The sequence below is a fragment of the Grammomys surdaster genome, unplaced genomic scaffold (genome assembly GCF_004785775.1).
Source record: "Grammomys surdaster isolate TR1022 unplaced genomic scaffold, NIH_TR_1.0 129, whole genome shotgun sequence".
NCBI lineage: Eukaryota > Metazoa > Chordata > Mammalia > Rodentia > Muridae > Grammomys > Grammomys surdaster.
In genome coordinates this window covers 20,800,616-20,822,673 of record NW_021604587.1, presented here as the reverse complement: position 1 = coordinate 20,822,673, position 22,058 = coordinate 20,800,616, and the positions used below count along the sequence as shown (strand labels likewise).

At 45.1% G+C, this 22,058-nt stretch overlaps 1 protein-coding gene across 1 annotated transcript in view; it reads left to right on the top strand.

Moving 5' to 3' along the window:
* The window catches only part of Snrnp200 (small nuclear ribonucleoprotein U5 subunit 200), a 34,899-nt gene that overhangs the window by 8,546 nt on the left and 4,295 nt on the right, over window positions 1-22,058 (top strand). Inside the window, exons 9-44 of the mRNA XM_028754100.1 lie at window positions 61-197; window positions 660-743; window positions 823-996; window positions 1,314-1,451; window positions 1,801-1,956; window positions 2,495-2,665; window positions 5,179-5,372; window positions 5,568-5,691; window positions 7,859-8,008; window positions 8,365-8,475; window positions 9,404-9,535; window positions 9,693-9,881; window positions 10,212-10,409; window positions 10,999-11,151; window positions 11,270-11,350; window positions 11,650-11,733; window positions 12,350-12,456; window positions 12,778-12,896; window positions 13,179-13,333; window positions 13,423-13,612; window positions 13,803-13,976; window positions 14,614-14,774; window positions 14,921-15,148; window positions 15,416-15,607; window positions 15,695-15,873; window positions 16,032-16,183; window positions 17,016-17,124; window positions 17,846-17,954; window positions 18,546-18,735; window positions 18,828-18,992; window positions 19,158-19,279; window positions 19,528-19,671; window positions 19,766-19,942; window positions 20,231-20,391; window positions 20,472-20,553; window positions 21,927-22,019. Of these exons, the coding sequence (XP_028609933.1) occupies window positions 61-197; window positions 660-743; window positions 823-996; window positions 1,314-1,451; window positions 1,801-1,956; window positions 2,495-2,665; window positions 5,179-5,372; window positions 5,568-5,691; window positions 7,859-8,008; window positions 8,365-8,475; window positions 9,404-9,535; window positions 9,693-9,881; window positions 10,212-10,409; window positions 10,999-11,151; window positions 11,270-11,350; window positions 11,650-11,733; window positions 12,350-12,456; window positions 12,778-12,896; window positions 13,179-13,333; window positions 13,423-13,612; window positions 13,803-13,976; window positions 14,614-14,774; window positions 14,921-15,148; window positions 15,416-15,607; window positions 15,695-15,873; window positions 16,032-16,183; window positions 17,016-17,124; window positions 17,846-17,954; window positions 18,546-18,735; window positions 18,828-18,992; window positions 19,158-19,279; window positions 19,528-19,671; window positions 19,766-19,942; window positions 20,231-20,391; window positions 20,472-20,553; window positions 21,927-22,019 (5,285 nt within the window). The remainder of the gene's footprint in view (window positions 1-60; window positions 198-659; window positions 744-822; window positions 997-1,313; window positions 1,452-1,800; window positions 1,957-2,494; window positions 2,666-5,178; window positions 5,373-5,567; window positions 5,692-7,858; window positions 8,009-8,364; window positions 8,476-9,403; window positions 9,536-9,692; window positions 9,882-10,211; window positions 10,410-10,998; window positions 11,152-11,269; window positions 11,351-11,649; window positions 11,734-12,349; window positions 12,457-12,777; window positions 12,897-13,178; window positions 13,334-13,422; window positions 13,613-13,802; window positions 13,977-14,613; window positions 14,775-14,920; window positions 15,149-15,415; window positions 15,608-15,694; window positions 15,874-16,031; window positions 16,184-17,015; window positions 17,125-17,845; window positions 17,955-18,545; window positions 18,736-18,827; window positions 18,993-19,157; window positions 19,280-19,527; window positions 19,672-19,765; window positions 19,943-20,230; window positions 20,392-20,471; window positions 20,554-21,926; window positions 22,020-22,058) is intronic.

Below are 22,058 nucleotides of genomic sequence, written 5' to 3'. Positions count from 1 at the left end.
CTCCCTCCCTCCCTCCCTCCCTCCCTCCCTCCCTCTCTCCCTCCCTATTGTGTTCGGCAGTTTTATACTGTACCTTGTTGGCCAGTGCTCAGAGTGAAGCTGAAAAGGAGAGGATCATGGGAAAGATGGAAGCTGATCCAGAGCTTTCCAAATTCCTCTATCAGCTCCATGAGACTGAGAAAGAAGACCTGATCAGAGTAAGGACTGGTTTAGTCTGTCTTGTCTCATTCCTCTTTCAGTGTTTGATGTAATAAAACATATCTCTGTGTTCTCTGGAATTTGTCAGGGTACAAATTAGAATCAGCACACTCATTGCTGTGGTTGAGATACTGTCTTCCTCTAGTGCCATGGGGACCTGTTTACTACAACCCAGAAAAGCATGTGCGCTTAATGTAGAACACCCTTCCTCCCTGCCTTTAGTGGTTAATTGTAGACTGTCTACTTCTGACTTCTGTCTTTAGAACACTGCATCGTCACTGTATCTGCTATATCTGACTGATTTATTTATTTTTATAGTCTCTGGCAGAAGTGATGTCTTTGGGTTTAGGGACATATGATCTAGCACCCATAAATGAAGCCCAACCCAGAAGGGACTGGAAGGGACAAAAACCCAGGAGAATGATGTAGATGATTGTGCTTTTTCTTTTTCCCTGCTGCAGGAAGAAAGGTCCCGGAGAGAAAGAGTCCGTCAGTCCCGAATGGACACAGATCTGGAAACCATGGATTTGGACCAGGGTGGAGAGGTGAGTGCCGGGCTGTTCCCAGGCTGTGGTGGCTGGGAAGCTTGTATGCTCAGCCTGTTTCTGTTTGACCTGTTTCCAGGCTCTGGCTCCAAGGCAGGTTCTGGATTTGGAGGACCTTGTTTTTACCCAAGGAAGCCACTTCATGGCCAATAAGCGCTGCCAGCTTCCTGATGGGTCCTTCCGACGCCAGCGTAAGGGCTATGAAGAGGTGCATGTGCCTGCTTTGAAGCCCAAGCCCTTTGGCTCAGAAGAAGTGAGTGAATCACCTTTTCAGTTTTCTTTTCAGTTTTCTGCTTCTCTCTTCCAGTTTACCTTTTAGCCATTAACTAAAATGTTATCTTATCTCAAAGATAATTTATTTTAGGAATGGAAACTGTTCCAAAGTTTTCCCATTCCAAAACAAGGAAGCAATAGAGATCTCTCTGGACAAGTTTAGAATGGAGAATTATGAATGGCGATTGCCAGGGAATGAAATCATGGGGAAATCAAAGTGAAATCATAGGAATCTTTTAAGTGGGCAGCCTGCTGAAGGATCCAATAGCATAACGCAGGAGATCTTTCTTCCTTTAGCAACTGCTCCCAGTGGAGAAGCTGCCAAAGTATGCCCAGGCAGGATTTGAGGGCTTCAAAACGCTGAACCGGATTCAGAGTAAACTCTACCGTGCTGCCCTGGAGACAGATGAGAATCTGCTGCTGTGTGCTCCTACTGTAAGTACTGGCCTGCCTCCCTGTTCTCCTGAAATGTTTTGGTGGCAAGTCGAATCCTAACCCTTACGCTAGGCCTTATTCTTTTCAGTTGAGTCAGGGTCTTTCTATGTAGCTTTGGCTGTCCTGGAACTTACAGTGTAGACCAGGCTGCCCTTAAACTCACAGAGATCTACCTGCCTCTGCCTCCCAAGTGCTGGGCTTAAAGGTACAGCATTCCACCTCTTGTTATTCTCTGTTCTGTGATGGACAACCCACTGGGGTAGCGTTACATGGGACAATCCCAGGGTCAGTTCTGTTTTGGTGTTAGCCCATAGCAGATGAACAGGCTTTGTCTCTGACCCCTCTCTAGGGTGCTGGGAAGACCAATGTGGCTCTGATGTGTATGCTCCGAGAGATAGGGAAACACATCAACATGGACGGCACCATCAATGTGGATGATTTCAAGATCATCTACATAGCTCCTATGCGGTCCCTGGTCCAGGAGATGGTGGGCAGTTTTGGAAAGGTAAGTCATAAAACTTCTCCAGAAGATACTGGCTGTAGCTGTCCATGTGATAGGGAGGGGCCTATGCATTACTGCTCTTTTTGCTAGGGAATATTTAGATATTTTTTGCCATTTCCAAGGTTGAATTTGATCCCAAGTAATTTCTGAAGCAAACATGTCTTGGCCTCTCTTACACAGCTCCATCCTTCTTGGATCTTCTCAGTGGAGTCACTGTTTCTTAGTATTTCTGGCAAATGAATATGGTTTATAGCTTGTGGGGTTGTTACTCTAGTTCCACTTTCCTATGTGTTTGCTTTCCTGCTTCATGTAGGGCTCCCATAGATCCTTTGCCTCATCTGCATGAGTGGAATTTAAGTAATAGCTGTTCATCTTTCCTGATTCACCAGATACTTAACTTCTCTATGTCTATAGCACAGAAATGGCTGCCAGGCCCTACAGGCACCATCTGCCATTCTTAGACCTTAGGCAAGCTCCCTGCCACTGAGCTGCACCTCCAGCCTCATCACTCATGTTTGCTGATGAGCCTTTCTTTCCCCAGCGCCTGGCCACATACGGCATTACTGTTGCTGAGCTGACTGGGGATCACCAGCTATGCAAGGAAGAAATCAGTGCCACACAGATCATTGTCTGCACCCCTGAGAAGTGGGACATCATCACACGCAAGGGCGGGGAGCGCACCTACACCCAGCTCGTGCGGCTCATTGTCTTGGTGAGTGGGAGAGTAGTAGGAAGGAGAAAACAACGGTGGTCGGAGTGTTTAGTGCTCTAGTTGGTGATGTGAACCTGGGAGAACGAGGCCTAAACATGAGGCAGACTAAAGTTTCATGCAGTAGCCAGCTTTATTCAGAGAGTCAGGCAATTTATACTCTTGAGGGTTAAGAAAAATCACGTGAGTAAGGTGTTCAATTACAAGGACAAGGCCACACATGGCAAAAACATGTTTTTCCATAGAGGCATATGAATAACAATAGTGATATAAACTCAGTTCTATCCACCACACCTGGGAGGTTGTTCGCATGTTCCAGGAACAAGGATCATAAAAGACTGGTCTTTTTTTCTTGGAACTTTCTCACAAGCACTCATAATTCTCACATGACTATTCTTGGGCTGTGTTATAACAAGTGAGGATTGGCTGTGTTTTCTGGTTCTGTTTCTTAACGCCTTTCTTTTTTTCTTTTTTTCCTTTTTTTGGTTTTCTTTTTTGAGACAGGGTTTCTCTGTATGGCCATGGCTGTTCTGGAATTCTCTTTGTAGACCAGGCTGGCTTCTAACTCACTGAGATTCACCTGCCTCTGCCTCCCAAGCACTGGGATTAAAGGTGTGTGGCACCATGCTTGGCTTTCCTAAAGGTCCCTGTACATGCACTTTCTTCATAAGAGTCATTGTGAGCTTAACTGTTGCCATTACAACCTAAATCTGCATGTAACAAAGGCATGTAAGAAATGCATGGTGTTTGCCACATGCCCCATTGCTCTTTATATCTGATGTTTTTTGGCTTTTCAGGAAAGACTCTCTATGTAGTACTGACTATCTTGGAACTTGTTCTATAGAATATGAAATATTTTGAATCAAATGGAAACAAAAATAATTTTGTCCTTCAAGAGCATTGAAATATTTCTTTATAAATAATCCATTGTCACAAAGGACAAGTAGGAATTGGGACTTTGCATTCCATTTATATAGAAGTATCCACAGGAAGTGGTCTTCGATCTTGGCAGTTGATTTTTTAAAAAATTAATTGCATTTATTTTCTGTGATGTTGCACTGTGTGTGTGTGTGTGTGTGTGTGTGTGTGTGTGTGTGTGTGTGTGTATGTGTGTGTGTAAGTCAGAGGAAAACTTGTGAAAGTCAGTTCCCCTTCCACCATGCATGTTTGATGGATCAAGCTCAAGCCATCAGGGTTGGCAACAAAGTGCCTTTACTCTTTGAGCAGTCTCACTGGCTTCTGAGTGTCAGGAGCAGCCCTGCTTATACACTGAAGGCCTAAAATCAGCAATAGGCCTGATATACATGCCTGCTAGCACCAAGTCTTGGGTCTCTGTGGAAAAACACTGAAACAGATGGCTGGAAATTATTGTAAACAAACAGCTTTGGTAGAAGGCTGCCAAGCCTGGCTACTCATAGTCCTTGTAGATAGGTAACCTTGGTGGATAGTACCAACTTAGATAAAGACAAGTGAATCATAGGTGGAGTCATAGTGATCTGTCCCCTGAACCTTACCCAGCTGACACTCTGTTCTGGAAGATATCTGTACTCCCCCTGAACAATCTGTATTCTCCCTGAACACCCACATTCCTTCGTCATCTCCTTCCCCACGTCCTGCCTTTTTGTGTATATAACCTGTGTGTGCAAAAGTAAAGATGGCAATCTGATCAGACTATAGACAGATCGTCCTTCCTTTCGTCGGCCTGTTCCACACATCTCTTTCAGGTGATCTCCCCGGACTCCTGTTTGATGTCCTGCTGGACCGGACATCTGAGGGTTAATTCTTTAAGCTGTCTATGAAAGCAAGAAAGTAGTTCATGTTCTGTGTTCAAAGTGGAAATTGGCAAAACTATGGTTATAAGTTTTTGTTTTATTGAACACAGTTATATGGATTGGCTTATGTACTTTTTATAGCTATTCTTGTCCCGCTGTAGCTGTGGCGGAATTGAGTATTTGTTACAAGGGTTACATGGCTCATAAGCCTACAGTATTGCATGTGCAGTACCAGACGTTCAGCCCTTTAAGAAAGGTTTGCTACTCCCTTTTTTAGACCCTTGCTACTCCTTGGCTTAAGTTGCCACAGCTGCTCCTAGGGGTGCTAAGTTCCTGGCCTGCCTACACCTTTGAATTCTATTTTTATTTCTATATCATCTCCAGTTCTTCCAGTGCTTACTGTATCTCAGAAGCCCTGCTGTTGGCAATGTAAACTTACTGTAAGTAAGGCCCAGTAGTTTTTGATCTTGATGAAGAAACCTGCCCAAAAGGGAAGGCTTTTTTGCTCTAACCTGGTCATAACCATCATGCATTTGTAAGGAGATTTGTGGTAGAGTGTAGTACTCACTCACAGGTGTTAAGCAGGTTACACTCAGTGTGAATTCTAAAAGCTGTTTTTGTTCTTTAGGACTCCTTGGCTTAAGGTTCCTTCTTTTGTCTTCATTAGGCATCTTAAGGCTGTATACTTGAACAGTGAACTTGTTTCAAGGGAGAAAGTACAGTTTGCATCTTTCTGTTCCTTAGGATGAGATCCATCTTCTACATGACGACAGAGGTCCTGTCTTAGAAGCTTTGGTGGCCAGAGCCATCCGAAACATTGAGATGACCCAAGAAGATGTCCGACTCATTGGTCTCAGTGCTACCCTCCCCAACTATGAAGATGTGGCCACCTTTCTGCGTGTTGACCCTGCTAAGGGCCTCTTCTACTTTGATAACAGGTATAAGAGGAAACTGGAAACTTATTACCAAGGCGGTCTTCCTGTCCCCTACCCTTCTCTAAGGAGTGCACTTTTGAATTTTAGGGTTCCTATGTATATTTTAGAAAGCATTATTGTTTCTAAGTCAATGGAAAGTAACTTTGCCCACAGTGTTCTCTGCCAGAAATCTCATTTGTTTAACTGTTGAACTTCTAGCTTCCGCCCAGTGCCTCTGGAACAGACGTATGTGGGCATCACAGAGAAAAAAGCTATCAAACGTTTCCAGATCATGAATGAAATAGTCTATGAGAAAATAATGGAACATGCTGGAAAAAATCAGGTCTGTTGATGGTTCTTGAGCCTTTCCCATTTTTGACTTAAGCTAATTGACAAGCTAACAGTATGAATCACCAGTGATCAGAAATGACATGAGTTATTACTACAGAACTTGCTTTAAAAGATGGTCAGGAGCTAGGAAAGCCAGCACATGCCTCTAATACCATAGCTTAGGATGCTGAGGCAGGAGGACCTCGAGCCAGCTGGAAGCCAGTTTGGGTTATATAGTAATATCCCACCTCCCACCCCTATCCCCCACCCCCAAAAAATTAGATTAGGAACTTGGGATGAGCATACACATAGCATGTATGAACCCTGGGTTCAGCTTCCATCACTGCATAAGTAGGTGATGGAATACTGTGAACAATCACTCATAAACTGGCCAGTTTATGGGGTGGAGAGATGGCTCAGTGGTTAAGAGCATTGGCTACTCAAAAAAGGACCCAGGTTCCATTCTTAGCTCCCACATAGAAGCTCAGACCAGTCTGTTAACTCCAGGTCCAGGGGATCTGACCTCTCCTGGCCTCTGTGGACATCAGGCACGTATATATTGTACAGACATACATACATACAAAGCATTCACTTCATAAGATAAATAAAAATTAATAATAAATAAATAAACTTGTAACTTAGAAGAATCGGATCATTTCCTGAAAACAGCTATTATTATAGCCTAGATGAAAGATAATCTGAATAGTCCTGTGATCATAAATGATAACTTCATAGTTAATACTCCCCTCCTCCAAATTGGTGGAACTAGAATAATCAGACTGTCTAGAAGGTAGCAGAACTATAGCTAAAAAGTATTAGAACCTAGTGAAATCAGGCCAGTGAGATGATTCTGCAGGTAATGAATGATGCTTGCCCCTAAGACTTGTGATCTGTGTTTGATCCCTAGAACATACTTGGCAGAAGGAGAGAGTTGATCACTACTCTGACACACACAAAATAGATAAATGATTAAACAAAACAAAACCCATAATGTGGGCCATGTTGGTGCATGCCTTTAATCCCAGTTTTTTGAGTTCAAAGCCAGCATGCTGTGCATGAGTTCCAGGCCAGTAGGGATACATAGTAAAACCCTGTCTCTAACACTAGATGAGATAGCATATTTTACGTTATATTATTTATTTGTTGTTTTTTCAAGATTGGGCATCTCTGTGTAGCCCTGGCTGTTCTGGAACTCACTCTGTAGAGCAGATTGGCCTTGAACTCAAAGATCTGCCTCTGCCTCCTGAGGATTAAAGGTGTATGCCACTATTGCCCAATGAATAATTTCATTCATTCATTCATTTGTTCATTCGTTCGTTTTCTTTTTCTCTTGGATATTACTTTGATAAAAATAAGGCAGGAGGTAAGAAGCTATGAATTTCTTTTTCTGGTAAAAAGCACAGGACTTTGTATGATGGGGTAGGACTTTTGGACACTAGATCTTAGGAGAACTGTGTTTCTTATAATTTGAAACTAGTTGCAAAATTACTTCCTAAATATTTTTATAAATAATGTAATAGTTTTGGTATTATCTTGCAAATACACCTTTATTTAGTTTAGACTTGCTAAGGCTCTAAACATATTCTTTTTTTTTTTTTTGGTTTGGTTTTTCGAGACAGGGTTTCTCTGTGTAGTCCTGGCTGTCCTGGAACTCACTCTGTAGACCAGGCTAACCTCGAACTCTCGAACTCAGAAATCCACCTGCCTCTGCCTCCGAAGTGCTGGGATTAAAGGCGGGCGCCACCACCGCCCAGCTAAACATATTCTTAATTGAGGTCTCTGAATCCTGATACACTGTATTTAGATTTATTGTTCAAGGTAGAATTCTAGGGTTAGTTTAGTTTTTTAGCTGTGAGACTATGCCACTATCCTTGGTACATTCCTTCCCCTGTGTATCCTGGGCTGGGCTTGAACTCTGTATAGACAACTAGACTTGAATTTAGCTCTGACCTTGAGTGCAGGAATTATAGCTGGAGTTTCCATGCCCGGCTTCCCTCTGGGTACTGTCGGCCCTATTAGACTTTTTTCCACATTAGCATGTATTTTTGCCATTGACACTTTTTCTAACCTATGGCTTCTGGTTATAGTGGAGCAGCCCCTGCTTCCTGTAGCTGGTGCCTTGGTGCTATGAGAACAGCGGCTGAAGGTGTATCTTTTAGCTATAGCCTGATTCTCCTTAGGTGCTCGTGTTTGTCCACTCTCGCAAAGAAACTGGGAAGACAGCAAGGGCAATCCGTGACATGTGTCTGGAGAAGGATACCTTGGGTCTGTTTCTTCGTGAGGGTTCTGCCTCCACTGAAGTCCTTCGTACAGAAGCAGAGCAGTGCAAAGTAAGAAGGAACCACCTGCTTCTCTGGTGACTGGTTCCTTACTGTTGGGTAGATTCCTTTGGGACCATATGTATCGAGTGCTTATGTTCAGGCAGGTTAAAAGTAATTTTCTTGGGGCTAGGGAGATGACTCCGCAGATAAAGGTGCCTGTCACCAATCCTAAGGGCCTGAGTTCAATCTCTGGGACCCACATAGAGGAAGAAGAGAACTGACTTCCACACACATGCCATTCACAGGCATATATACAAACATAATAATATAAGTTTCTGTTAAAATGACTATGTGGTTATGGGGGCTTTCTTTGACCTTGGAGGAATCCTACCGGGAGACTGGTCTCACTCCGTTTCTCTTCACAGAACTTGGAGCTGAAGGACCTTTTGCCCTATGGCTTTGCTATTCATCATGCAGGCATGACTAGAGTTGACCGAACACTTGTAGAAGATCTTTTTGCTGACAAACATATTCAGGTGAGGAGGGGCAAATGTAGTAGGAACAGGTGATGTGGGCTTTAGAACATCTGAAATGTCAGTAGCTCTGCCCTAAGTGGGATCTCTAACCCTTTTTGTTGTTGTTGTTTTTGTTTTTTGTTTTTGTTTTTTGAGACAGGGTTTCTCTGTATAGCTCTGGCTGTCCTGGAAGTCACTCTGTAGACCAGGCTGGCCTCAAACTCAGAAATCCACCTGCCTCTCTCCTAAGTGCTGGGATTAAAGGCGTGTGGCACTGCCCGGCTTTTGCTTTTTTTTTTTTTTTAAGAGTCATTTATGTATCTTCTTATATGTGTGTGTGTGTGGCTTGCATGAGTTTGTGTGCACCACATGCTTGCAGATGCTCTCAGAGGCCAGAAGAAGGGTCTAGATCCCTTGGAACTGAAGTTACATATTCTTGTGAGCATATTCATATGTGGGTTCTGGGACCTGAAGCCTAGTTCTCTGCAAGAGTAGAACATGCTCCAGCCACTGAGCCACTCTACATCTCTAGACATTTTGAGATCTGGACCAGCTATTCCAAGCTGGAAGGTTGTGATAGTTATGCTCTCCTAATACATTATACACCGCATAAGGGAAGATGGATACTTCATAGAACTCTGCACTGTAATTCACAGGGCCAAGACCACATTTTTTTCCCCCTTCTAGGATGGTAGATTTTGAATGTTTTATAACTGAGTTGAGAAATACAAGTTTAAGCTCTGACTTATGTCTCTGGAACCTTGTTATGTTAATTCTCAAATATGTAAGAGACTAAAGAAACTCTTTCCTTTTTGCTCCAGTGTCACATTGAGTACTGAAACATACATCCGCTCCTGCCTCCAGTTAAACTTAGGAGCCAGACAAGCCAAGGATATGACCCTGCTATGGTGGGATCTGTTGTCCTTATTACACTCCTTTACCTCTGCAGGTTTTAGTTTCCACCGCAACTCTGGCTTGGGGTGTAAATCTTCCTGCACACACAGTCATCATTAAAGGTACCCAAGTATACAGTCCAGAGAAGGGGCGTTGGACAGAGCTGGGAGCACTGGACATTCTGCAGGTACAGAGCCTCTGAGATGATTCTCAATGGGATAAGCATCCTGTGCCTGGGATGCAAGGATGTTGGAAAGATGGCAGTTCAAGGCCAGTTCTAAAGTATGTAACCTGTTGAGTCAAAAGCTCTGCCATAACATTTTCTTTTATTGCTTCTGTGTTAGATGCTGGGCCGTGCTGGACGGCCCCAGTATGACACCAAGGGTGAAGGTATACTCATCACATCTCATGGGGAGCTTCAGTACTACCTCTCCCTCCTCAACCAGCAGCTTCCTATTGAGAGCCAGATGGTATCAAAGCTGCCTGACATGCTCAATGCAGAAATTGTGCTGGGGAACGTCCAGAATGCAAAGGTAGGGAAAACTTTGTTTTCGGAGCTTTGTACTTTCCTTAGTGACTCACGAGACTTGGAGTGACAGGACTCCTGTGAGGATGTTTGGGTCCAGCAGTGTCTTAAGCTGTGGACGACATCTCATGCAGGACAAGCTTCATGGGCTTATGGTAGATAGTTCCTTTTATGTTTAAGATATTTGAAAGGGTTTTTAAAATTGAAATACTGAAAATGTTCAGAAGACATTGTAATGTGTATCCTTGTGCTTAAGAATTAATGTCTAAGCTATCGGTGGTGCTTTTGTTTGGACATGAGCAGGTTGTCATGCTAACCACCATGAGCTGTCTTGCAGGATGCAGTGAACTGGCTGGGCTATGCCTACCTATACATCCGAATGCTCCGGTCCCCTACCCTCTATGGCATTTCTCATGATGACCTCAAGGGAGATCCCTTGCTGGACCAGCGCCGACTTGATCTTGTTCACACTGCTGCCTTGATGCTGGACAAGAACAATCTGGTCAAGTATGACAAGAAGACAGGCAATTTCCAGGTGACTAGCATGTGATTTTTGAGAAAATTTTAGCAAAAGTTTATGTATTGCCTGTCTAATTACCTATTGGGGATTAAACTGTCTTCTTTGAGCTATGAACTTAACTTTCAAATATTTATTTTCCTTAAAATTTTTATTACTTATTTTATGTGTATGAGTGTTTTGTCTGTAGCACATGTCCCCACGGAAGCCAGAATGCCTGGTCCCCACAGAGACCAGAATTGGGTAGTGGCTGCCTGGGACTGGAGATGCTTATGAGCCACCATGTGGGTGTTGGGAATTGAACCACAGGTCAACTGGATGAGCAGCCACCTCTTACTAAACCATCTCTCCAGTTCTTAGGTTTAAAAAATGGTAGTTGAGTTTTCAGAGCTCACGTTGAGGTAGGTCATTCGGCCATTTGGTTTACATGAGCACTAGTTCTCCGTAGGTCATTGTTGTACCATTTTTCTTATTGTGCCAAGTTGCTTGCATTGAGCAGTAGTTGTACCACAAGTTCATCCACATGTCCTCGTGGGACAGTCACTTGATGTTAGAAGTTAGGGGCAGATCTCTGGTCAGCCTTGTACTGAGTCTTCTTTCTTCCTAGGTGACAGAACTTGGACGAATAGCAAGTCACTACTATATCACTAATGATACTGTGCAGACCTACAACCAGCTGCTGAAGCCTACGCTAAGTGAGATCGAGCTTTTCCGAGTGTTCTCCTTGTCCTCAGAGTTCAAGAACATCACTGTAAGAGAGGTGAGCCTATGAGCCTGCCAGGCCAGGAGTTAGGACCCCTGCCAGGCTGCTGGATGGACTCTTTGTTCCTTCATCCTTGCCCTGTGGATCTTCCATGCCCTGTCTTTTCTTGAGGTAGGAGGAGAAGCTAGAGCTGCAGAAGTTGCTGGAGAGGGTGCCCATCCCAGTAAAGGAGAGCATCGAAGAACCCAGTGCTAAGGTAAGCACGTCTTCACTTGGTTTCACACATGGTAACACGTACAATTCTTTCTACTCTTGGGGAGTGTTGGGGGTTGACCTGTTATGTGCTGTACCTAACTGGTCAGACCCCCACTTCCCAATTTTTCTACTCTGCTTCCTTCTCGCATATGTTTTATATGGAATAATAATTATTTAATGTGTAAATCAGAAACTATGGGAGATCTTGTCTGGAACATGTTCCCAGAGCAGAAATGCAATTAATTTCTTTGAGTAGTTAGTCAGTGACTGGCCTTTGCTAGCTCCCTTGTTTCTTTGCAGATCAATGTGCTTCTCCAAGCCTTCATCTCACAGCTGAAACTAGAAGGCTTTGCGCTGATGGCTGACATGGTATACGTGACACAGGTGAGTAGTTGCACTGAGTGATGAGCAGAGTTCAAATAGTTACTGTGCCTTTGTGCTGTGTTCCTCAAAGAAAGGTGGCCTGACACCGCTGGCGGGCCAGCTGCCTATCGCCACTTCAGTTCACACTTTGCTGTGTTGATCTTGAGCATGCAGGAAGGGCAGGCCTTACAGTGCTAAGAGGCTCTGTAGGTCCCTGTAGAGAGAGATCCACAGAGCATGTCACCTTCAAGAAAAGTGACTTCTGCCAGGCGGTGGTGGCGCACACCTTTAATCCCAGCACTTGGGAGGCAGAGGCAGGTGGATCTCTGAGTTCGAGAGTTTGAGGCTAGCCTGGTCTACAGAGTGAGTTCCAGGACAGCCAGGGCTACACAGAGAAACTCTGTCTCAAAAAAAAAAAAAAAAAAAGAAAAGTGACTTCCCACCATAGCTTCATGTTCATAAAAATATGACGAAAATATTTTATTAATTTCTCTGTCTTAATCTAAAAAGGTAGGAGGCAGGAAAAACTCTTGTTTCTGAATCGGTGTGAGTGATTTCATCAGATCTTAAACAGCTCATCAAATTGTGGTAAACAAGACATGGAGATTTCACAACAGGAATATTTGTTTTTCCCCAGTCCGCAGGCCGGTTGATGCGAGCAATCTTCGAAATTGTCCTGAACCGAGGTTGGGCACAGCTTACAGATAAGACCCTGAATCTCTGCAAGATGATTGACAAACGCATGTAAGGGCTCAGTGAGCTAGAGCTGGTTGCTGTGAGCTTGGGCCTCAGTGCATTTGATGTTCAGTCCTAGTGACTGAGATGTGGCATGAACCTAGGTGAATGTTGGGAAGTAGAAGGCCCCTGTAAGAATGTAGGGCTGGGAGAGCAACAGCTGGTATTGACTTTCTGGTCTTCCTGCTGTCAGTTTCAGACATCTTCCTCTAATGGTAGCGTCTGTGTGGTTATTCCAAACTGCTGGCAGCAGTGATGAGAAAAGTGGGGAAGGCAGTTTATTTACAGTACTAGATAAAAAGGTGACAGCTTTATCTCCTTTCTGAATAGGTGGCAGTCCATGTGTCCTCTCCGCCAGTTCCGTAAACTTCCTGAGGAAGTAGTGAAGAAGATTGAGAAGAAGAACTTCCCCTTTGAGCGGCTATATGACTTGAATCATAATGAGATAGGTGCGTGAAGGTCTTGTCCTGTCCCGCAGCCCAGGCATCTTTCTCAGTCAGCCTCCTACTTCCTGTTCCTAGGCCCTGAGCACTGGTACTGTGTTTACATCCTACTATTGTATAAACTCACTCTCAAAATCAGGACTTTGAACCGTTAGTACTGCACTGAGGCTGAAGTGGGGAGCCTGTCCACTGGCATAGAATCTGTTCCTTTCCACAGTTGCCTTGGGCCCTGTTTGCAGATTTGCTGGGCTGGCTGGGCAGCAGCCCCAATGCTCTTATTCCTCATAGGTGAGCTTATTCGAATGCCGAAGATGGGGAAGACCATCCACAAGTATGTCCATCTTTTCCCCAAGTTGGAGTTGTCAGTGCACCTGCAGCCTATTACACGTTCTACACTGAAAGTAGAGCTGACTATCACACCAGATTTCCAGTGGGATGAAAAGGCAAGGCTTGTTGGTCAAAGGGGTGGAGTTGGAGTTACTGAGTCCCCTTCACTGGCTCATCATTATTTCAACCATGCTTGGGTTGGCAGGTCCATGGTTCGTCAGAGGCATTTTGGATTCTGGTGGAGGATGTGGACAGTGAGGTGATTCTGCACCATGAATATTTTCTACTGAAGGCCAAGTATGCCCAGGATGAGCACCTCATCACATTCTTTGTTCCAGTCTTTGAACCACTACCTCCTCAGTACTTCATTCGAGTGGTGTCTGATCGCTGGCTCTGTGAGTGTCTCTTTTCTGCATCTCCTAGAAACATACCTTCCAAAGATGGGAGAGGGATTCTTGCTTTGTTGTAGCCTTATCTCTGTTGAAAGAGTGATACAGATACAAGCTAAGGTCTCCACTGTTCACGAATGAGCTGTGGAGGTCTGCTGGAGGGTTGCTTCCTAGCCTTCCATTTCTTTCCTGACAGCTTGTGAGACCCAGCTGCCTGTCTCCTTCCGGCACCTGATCCTACCAGAGAAGTACCCACCTCCAACTGAACTGTTGGACCTGCAGCCATTGCCTGTATCTGCTCTGAGAAACAGTGCTTTTGAGAGCCTTTACCAAGATAAATTTCCTTTCTTCAATCCCATCCAGACTCAAGGTAAGTGTCTGAATCTCATATATTTGGTTCCTGTGCTTGCCTTTTCTTTTCTTCCTGAGACAGGGTTTCTCTATATAACAGTCCTGGCTATGCTGGAACTCACTCTGTAGACCTGGCTGGCCTTCAACTCAACAGAGATCCACTTGCCTCTGCTTCCTGAGTGCTGGGATTAAAATTGTGCCCTTTCTCCACCCCTCCCTGCCATTGAGGCCTGCCTTTTTAAGGTTACCTAGTGATAAGTGTGTTGTGAAGCCAGCACTTTGCTGCTCTGCATATCTCCCTGAGGAGGGTTAGAAGAGTGAGGTCTTTCCATGTTGCATTGTTATTAGTCATGCTTTGAGGTGTCCTGTCGACTTTGTACTGTGGCCTGATCTCTGAGAGACAAAGATGCTGGATTTCCTTTGCTTGTTCTTTCTTTCTATAAATCTCTAAGAGACCTGAGCTTGATCTCAGACTCTTTCCTTTCCTGCTTTGCAGGAAAAAGGATTGTGAGACACAGCCAGCTGGACCAGTATTTCAGGCTTCTTTGTGTACTGAATAGTGGATTGATTTTGTGGCTCAATCTTCACGAATGATCGTTTTACTCTCCCATCCTCACCCCCATCCCCATGTTTACTCTACACTTTTTGGTATCTAGTGTTTAATACCGTGTACAACAGTGATGATAACGTGTTTGTGGGGGCCCCCACGGGCAGCGGGAAGACCATCTGTGCAGAGTTTGCCATCCTACGGATGCTGCTGCAGAATTCTGAGGGACGCTGTGTCTACATTACCCCTATGGAGGCTCTGGCAGAGCAGGTGTGTAATATGCTGTGGAACTGTAAATTTCCCAGAAGTCACTCCATATATGACTCCAGGTGGAGGTTTTCTCACCTCTGACAGCAGCGTTATCATTTCTGAACATGTGACTTACTGTTCTTCTGTTTCCCTCCCCTGTCTGTCAGGTATACATGGACTGGTATGAGAAGTTTCAGGACAGGCTCAACAAGAAGGTAGTGCTGCTGACCGGAGAGACCAGCACAGACCTGAAGCTCCTGGGCAAAGGCAACATCATCATCAGCACCCCTGAGAAGTGGGACATCCTCTCTCGGAGGTGGAAGCAGCGCAAGAATGTCCAGAACATTAACCTCTTTGTGGTGGATGAGGTCCACCTCATTGGGGGCGAGAATGGGGTATGCTTGGCTTTGTAGCACAGAGAAAGACTCGGCCCCACCTAGTTTATGTTGAGCCTGAAACCAGGGTCTAGGGTCTTCACAAAGATTTCAGCCTATTGCCTTATTTCAAAAGGGTGATCTGAGTTTATATATAATGTTGCTTAGTGAAGATTGTCTCTTTGAGGCAGGGGAACCATAGCTGGGACTGGCAGAGGGGGATCACAAAGGGAAGCTCAGGCAGAGGGTAGGGAGCCTGGGCCTGAAGTGACTCTTTCTTCTTCCCAGCCTGTCTTGGAAGTGATCTGCTCCCGGATGCGCTACATCTCCTCCCAGATTGAACGGCCCATTCGTATTGTGGCACTTAGCTCCTCACTCTCCAATGCCAAGGATGTGGCCCACTGGTTGGGCTGCAGTGCCACCTCCACCTTCAACTTCCACCCTAATGTGCGCCCTGTACCTTTGGAACTGCACATCCAGGTAGGACAGTCTTCATTCCTCCATGACCTAAGGGATCCCTAGTTACCCAGGTCTAACAACCTCAGTGTCTTCCCCCTTTGTCTCCAGGGCTTCAACATCAGTCACACACAGACGCGCCTGCTCTCTATGGCCAAGCCTGTGTACCATGCTATCACCAAACACTCACCTAAGAAGCCTGTCATCGTTTTTGTCCCATCTCGCAAGCAGACCCGTCTCACTGCAATAGACATTCTCACTACCTGTGCAGCAGACATCCAGCGGCAGAGGTAGGTTGTGGTCTAGTTTCTGGGATGAGTGGGTGCATGAAGATCATGTTAAGTGAAGTTGCCCCTGCCCTGGATGTCCTAGGGAGGGCAGGGACTAAGGCTGGGGTCTGTCACAGACTGAAATGCCTCTGACTCGTGCTTTGTTCGTGTTCTGCCAGGTTCTTGCATTGTACCGAGAAGGATCTGATCCCTTACCTGGAGAAGCTGAGTGACAGCACACTCAAAGAAACACTGTTAAATGGGGTGGGCTACCTACATGAAGGGCTGAGCCCCATGGAGAGGCGCCTGGTAGAGCAGCTCTTCAGCTCAGGTAAGAAAACCTCAGAACGCCCAAAGCTATCATGGTTGTATGTGTTAAACTTAAGGATGTGGATGGTATTTCTCTAAGGAATAGAACTCATTTCACAATGCCAGCAGACTAGTATGTGTCTTAGCTCACTAGGTTCCTCTAAAATACTTATGGTGTCATTGGGACAGATATTCCTACCAGCTAGATTAGAAAACAGTCAGGCACAAAAGTTGGTCTCATTTCAGAACTTGGTTTTCTGGAATTGGGCCATTGGCCAGTAGACCTAAGTTCTGTGTGGATACCAGACTGGTGGGTTTAGAGTTTAAGAGATGGCTGTGGATTTGTGATTCTCTCCTGGCTGGTTGCCTCTTGCCTGCTGCCCTTTTTGACCTGGTGGCATTTTATGCATTTTTCACTATTCTGGCACTTGTGGCAGAGCCTTGGTATAGCCAACTCTGCCAGAGTCACTGTCACTCTTTGACTCTGAATCAATCTGGTTTGGATTTGTTTAGGGTAAGTTTGATTTTTTTTTTTTTTTCACCGTGGCCTGAACTAGCCACATTTGGTTTGGTGTTAGCTTTCACCATTAGAGGGCCAGTCCACCATGCAGTACAGGTTTTGCTTTCCCTGGGCTTTGAGTTCTCCTGAATTGCTTTGTTTCTTCTAGGATAGTCTCAGAGCAAAAGGCACCAATATTGTGGTACTGCCTTTCACAACACTTCCCTAGACCTTGTTCCTAGACAGCCTCAGTCTGATACTTGAAATGTGGCATAAGGTTGGCCACTGCCTGCCAGTAAAGCAGATACTTTCTGGGAGCCCTGCCCTCAATCTTCCTTTCCTTTACTCTGCTCAGGGGCTATCCAGGTGGTGGTAGCTTCTCGGAGTCTCTGCTGGGGCATGAATGTTGCTGCTCATCTAGTGATCATCATGGATACTCAGTACTACAATGGCAAGATTCATGCGTGAGTATAGTTGCTATGGGCATTAACAGATGTCCCTCCTAAAGTGAATGCATATCTACAAGCGTAGGTATAGAGAACTAAACACAGGCCAGAGCTCCACTAGAGTAGGGCTAGTCAGATCTCAGGACCTGCTCTGATGTTTGCTTTATAGTCGTTGTACCTTTTTTCAGCAGTTTGGAGAGAGAAGATCTTATATATAGACGAGAGGAAAGGAGGTTGTTGTTAACCCACTCCCATCTTAGGAAAAGTGGGCCAGTCAAGTTCTCATCTTCATCATGACAAAAAGTACAAGATTCAGTGTTTCTCAGAACCTGAATAACTTAACTTTATTGTTTTCCCCAAAAATGTAGATTATTTTGAAGTTAATTTTGTGAGTTTAAAATACCTGAATCTGGATTTTAGATTACTTTTTAACCTGAGAAACACACAGACCTGAAGTTTAACTTCAAGTTTGGTCCTTTAATAGACGTTATTTTGCTTCTGGCCTTAGTTGGGTTTGTGGCTTTGGTTCAAGTTCCTTGAGTAACACATTCATGGCTCTTTCACTCTGAAACTAAGATAATATGTGGTAAGCAAGTGAAATGAATGACTAAGCACACAGGTTTCTGTCCACTCTGGCTGTAGTTTGACCTTATCTCTCTACCTTTGCATCTTCTGTCCCTGTGACTGAAGGCAGGCAGGCCTCCTGACTTGTTTTCCTCATTTTTCTCTAATGCACCAGCTATGTAGATTACCCCATCTACGATGTGCTTCAGATGGTGGGCCATGCCAACCGGCCCCTGCAGGATGACGAGGGACGCTGTGTCATCATGTGTCAGGGCTCTAAAAAGGTCAGTTATAGGAAACTTTGATCTTTTGAATAGATTCTTGAATCTCTTTATTTTAAGATAAACTTTTCTTTTTTTTTTTTTTTTTTTTTTTTTTTTGGTTTTTGGTTTTGGTTTTTTCAAGACAGGGTTTCTCTGTGTAGCCCTGGCTGTCCTGGAACTCACTTGGTAGACCAGGCTGGCCTCGAACTCAGAAATCCGCCTACCTCTGCCTCCCAAGTGCTGGGATTAAAGGCGTGTGCCACCACCGCCCGGCTGAGATAAACGTTTCACTTCTTTCTGCCAGTTACTTTTATGATAAGCTGGAGCCACACAGAATTTTGCTCATTTCTGCCACTGGTGGTGATTCTATGATGCCGTCCATGTCTTCCCACCTGTTAGTTGTCTTTCTTCATGCACTGCTTATTGCTCTATCTATGTAGCTTGGCATGGCCCATTCCTGCTTTGTAGTATATGGTACTGTTTTGTAAATGCTTCTTGTGTTTGGCTGTTCTGTATATCACACAAAGTCCCTTCCCTGCTGGACTGCCCTTGACTCTTTATTACCATGTTGACATTTATTCTTTTTAATGCCTCCCCTCTCCCAATTCACAGGATTTTTTCAAAAAATTTTTATATGAACCATTGCCAGTAGAGTCTCACCTGGACCACTGTATGCATGATCACTTCAATGCTGAGATTGTCACTAAGACCATTGAGAACAAGCAGGATGCTGTGGACTACCTCACCTGGACCTTTCTGTATCGCCGAATGACACAGAACCCCAATTACTACAACCTGCAGGGTTAGTGAACTGAAGAGCACACACTGCCCTCGAGGATTTTTCATATCCCTAGCTAGTCAGTGTCCTGAGACTTCCCTCTTATATTTCCACAGGGATATCCCATCGTCATCTGTCTGACCATCTGTCAGAGCTGGTGGAGCAGACCCTCAGTGACCTGGAACAGTCCAAGTGCATCAGTATTGAGGACGAGATGGATGTGGCCCCTCTGAACCTGGGCATGATTGCTGCCTACTATTACATAAACTACACCACCATCGGTGAGGACCAGCGGTGCACGGCTTCTGCAGTCTGTTGGGATTAGATGTGCTAGCCAGTATTTGTCGGAAAGCAGTGCAGCCTGGGCAGTTGATTCTTGTTATTCTGCTCCTCACAGTGCCCTATCCCCACACTGGCTCTTCTCACAATCCTTTATTTTCTTTCAGAGCTCTTCAGCATGTCTTTGAATGCCAAAACCAAGGTTCGAGGACTTATTGAGATTATCTCCAATGCAGCAGAATATGAGAACATTCCAATCAGGCATCATGAAGACAACCTCCTGCGCCAGGTGAGGGTGTTGGCTTTAGCAGACCATTCAGGAGGGGAAACTTTATCTCATTTTGCACATGGTTTCCTGTCACCAATACCCTCATACATTTCTCATACCACTCTCAACCTCATACATCCTTCCCACACTTCCCTACAATTCGCAATCCTTCCTCAGAGTCTGGCTGGGCCACATGGTGTGTTTGGCCTGAATGGATCTCAGGTCGGGTCCTCTGTTTATCACAGGCTCTTTTTCTTTCCCAATTCTAGTTGGCTCAGAAGGTCCCTCACAAGCTGAATAACCCCAAGTTCAATGATCCTCATGTGAAGACTAACCTGCTGCTGCAGGCTCACCTATCCCGCATGCAGCTGAGTGCTGAACTACAGTCAGACACAGAAGAGATCCTTAGCAAGGTAGCGTGGGTGGGGTTTGAAGGCCCACTGGCCAGTGGGTGCCCGGAAGACTGGGTTCCCAGCCTACCTGCTCTTACACTCCCTCTTCATGCAGGCAATCCGGCTCATTCAGGCCTGTGTGGATGTACTCTCCAGCAATGGGTGGCTTAGCCCTGCTCTAGCAGCCATGGAACTGGCTCAGATGGTCACCCAAGCCATGTGGTCTAAGGACTCTTACCTGAAGCAGCTGCCACACTTCACCTCAGAGCATATCAAACGTTGCACAGATAAGGTGAGCTAAGACCTGGAGTGCTGGGTGATCAGCTTCAGAACATTGGTCCTAATCTGCGGGTGGACTGTGGGCAGCAAATATTAGCAAGAGTAACCGGTTCCTCTGAGGGAGTTCCATCTGAATCGCAATGCTGAGAGGTGCCAGAAGTGGTCTGCATTCTTTCTAATGCTGTTCTTAGATGACTTTGGCAGTGTGGGAAGTAAGATGAGCAGTTCTTTGGAGCTAGTGTTACTTGCTTGTGGCCTATATTCTCTGCTCTCCTGACCTCTGTCTGCATACCTCCTGTAGGGAGTGGAGAGTGTCTTTGACATCATGGAGATGGAGGATGAAGAGCGGAATGCATTGCTTCAGTTGACTGACAGCCAGATCGCAGATGTGGCCCGCTTCTGTAACCGCTACCCGAATATTGAACTGTCCTATGAAGTGGTGGATAAAGACAGCATCCGCAGGTGAGTAGCCAGTGCTGAGGGAGTCCTGCCCTGGGTTCGCTGCCCACAGCCACAGTGCTCACATACTGCTTTGTTTTCAGTGGCGGGCCAGTCGTGGTGCTAGTGCAACTGGAGCGAGAGGAGGAAGTCACGGGCCCTGTTATTGCACCTCTCTTCCCACAGGTATGTCCTGGTAGCTGGCTTTGCCATGAGTCTGTTTGAGGCTTTGTTAACTGGCTAGGTCTTTCACATGAGGGGAAGGTAGTCTAGAGGTAGTGAACTCATAAGGCTTAGTATTAATCTTGGAACCATGGATTATATTTCTTGTTTGTTTTGAAATACTTTAGATAGCTTGTTGTTAACATCAGGCAATGTTAATATCTCTCTGACTTTTAAGATACATTTATCTACAAATGGCTCCAGGACTCTTGGATTTTTCTAGTCGGTCTTTTCTCAACTACACTTCACTCTGGTTCTAGTTGCAGTTTAAATGAACAGAAGGAAATCTCATCTTCTTTATGTGGGAGAATTGAAAGTTGGGTACAAATGCTAGATAAACTTCATGTACTTCTATAGACAAGATATTCAAGTTCCTAAGGAAAGTGCCACTGGGGTACATGGACTCTACTGTGGCCAACAAAGAGGGCTTCTCCAGAGTGACAAGATGTCAGAAGAGGCTCCACAAGCTTGTTGTGTTACAGGTTCATCTTCATTTCAAGATTTCAGCTAGCTTGCCTTGTACATAAGTTTCTTAAGAACTTGAAGTTTGCCGGGCGGTGGTGGCGCACGCCTTTAATCCCAGCACTTGGGAGGCAGAGGCAGGCGGATTTCTGAGTTCGAGAGTTCGAGGCTAGCCTGGTCTACAAGAGTGAGTTCCAGGACAGCCAGGGCTACTCAGAGAAACCCTGTCTCGAAAAACCAAAAAAAAAAAAAGAACTTGAAGCTTATATGCTTCAAAGCTAAATTTCTAATAATGTCTTAGATTCAGTGACAAGCATTAAATAAAAAGGTGCCCCGGGTTATGGAAATGAGGTAGAACTAGAAAATTAGTCTATGTATTTGAAGACTAAGTCCTTTGGGGACATCTTGAGATTGCTTAAAAACTCTTTAAGGTGGGCTGGTGAGACGGTTCAGTCGTTAGGAACACTGACTGTTCTTCCAGGGGTTCTGAGTTCAATTCCCAGCAACTACATGGTAGCTCATAACCAACTTCTGGCATGTAGGTGTACATGTGGACAGAGCACTCCTACATTTAAAAAAAAAAACCGTTTCAAGTTGTTTCAGCAACTTTGGAGTTTTTTTTTTTTCCAATTTGTTTGTTTGTTTGTTTTTTGAGACAGGGTTTCTCTGTGTAGCCCTGGCTGTCCTGGAACTCACTCTGTAGACCAGGCTGGCCTCGAACTCAGAAATCTGCCTGCCTCTGCCTCCCAAGTGCTGGGATTAAAGGCATGCGACACCACTGATCTGAGTTGTTGCGGTATTTCATAAGCACTTTCACAGCTGCATGTGGCCATCAGTGTTTACATACTCAAGTTGTTGGGTTTTGGTCCCTGTAGAAACGTGAAGAGGGCTGGTGGGTTGTGATTGGAGACGCCAAGTCCAATAGCCTCATCTCCATCAAGAGGCTGACCCTGCAGCAGAAAGCCAAGGTGAGTGTATGCAATCACCCCTGTATCTATCCCTGGGGT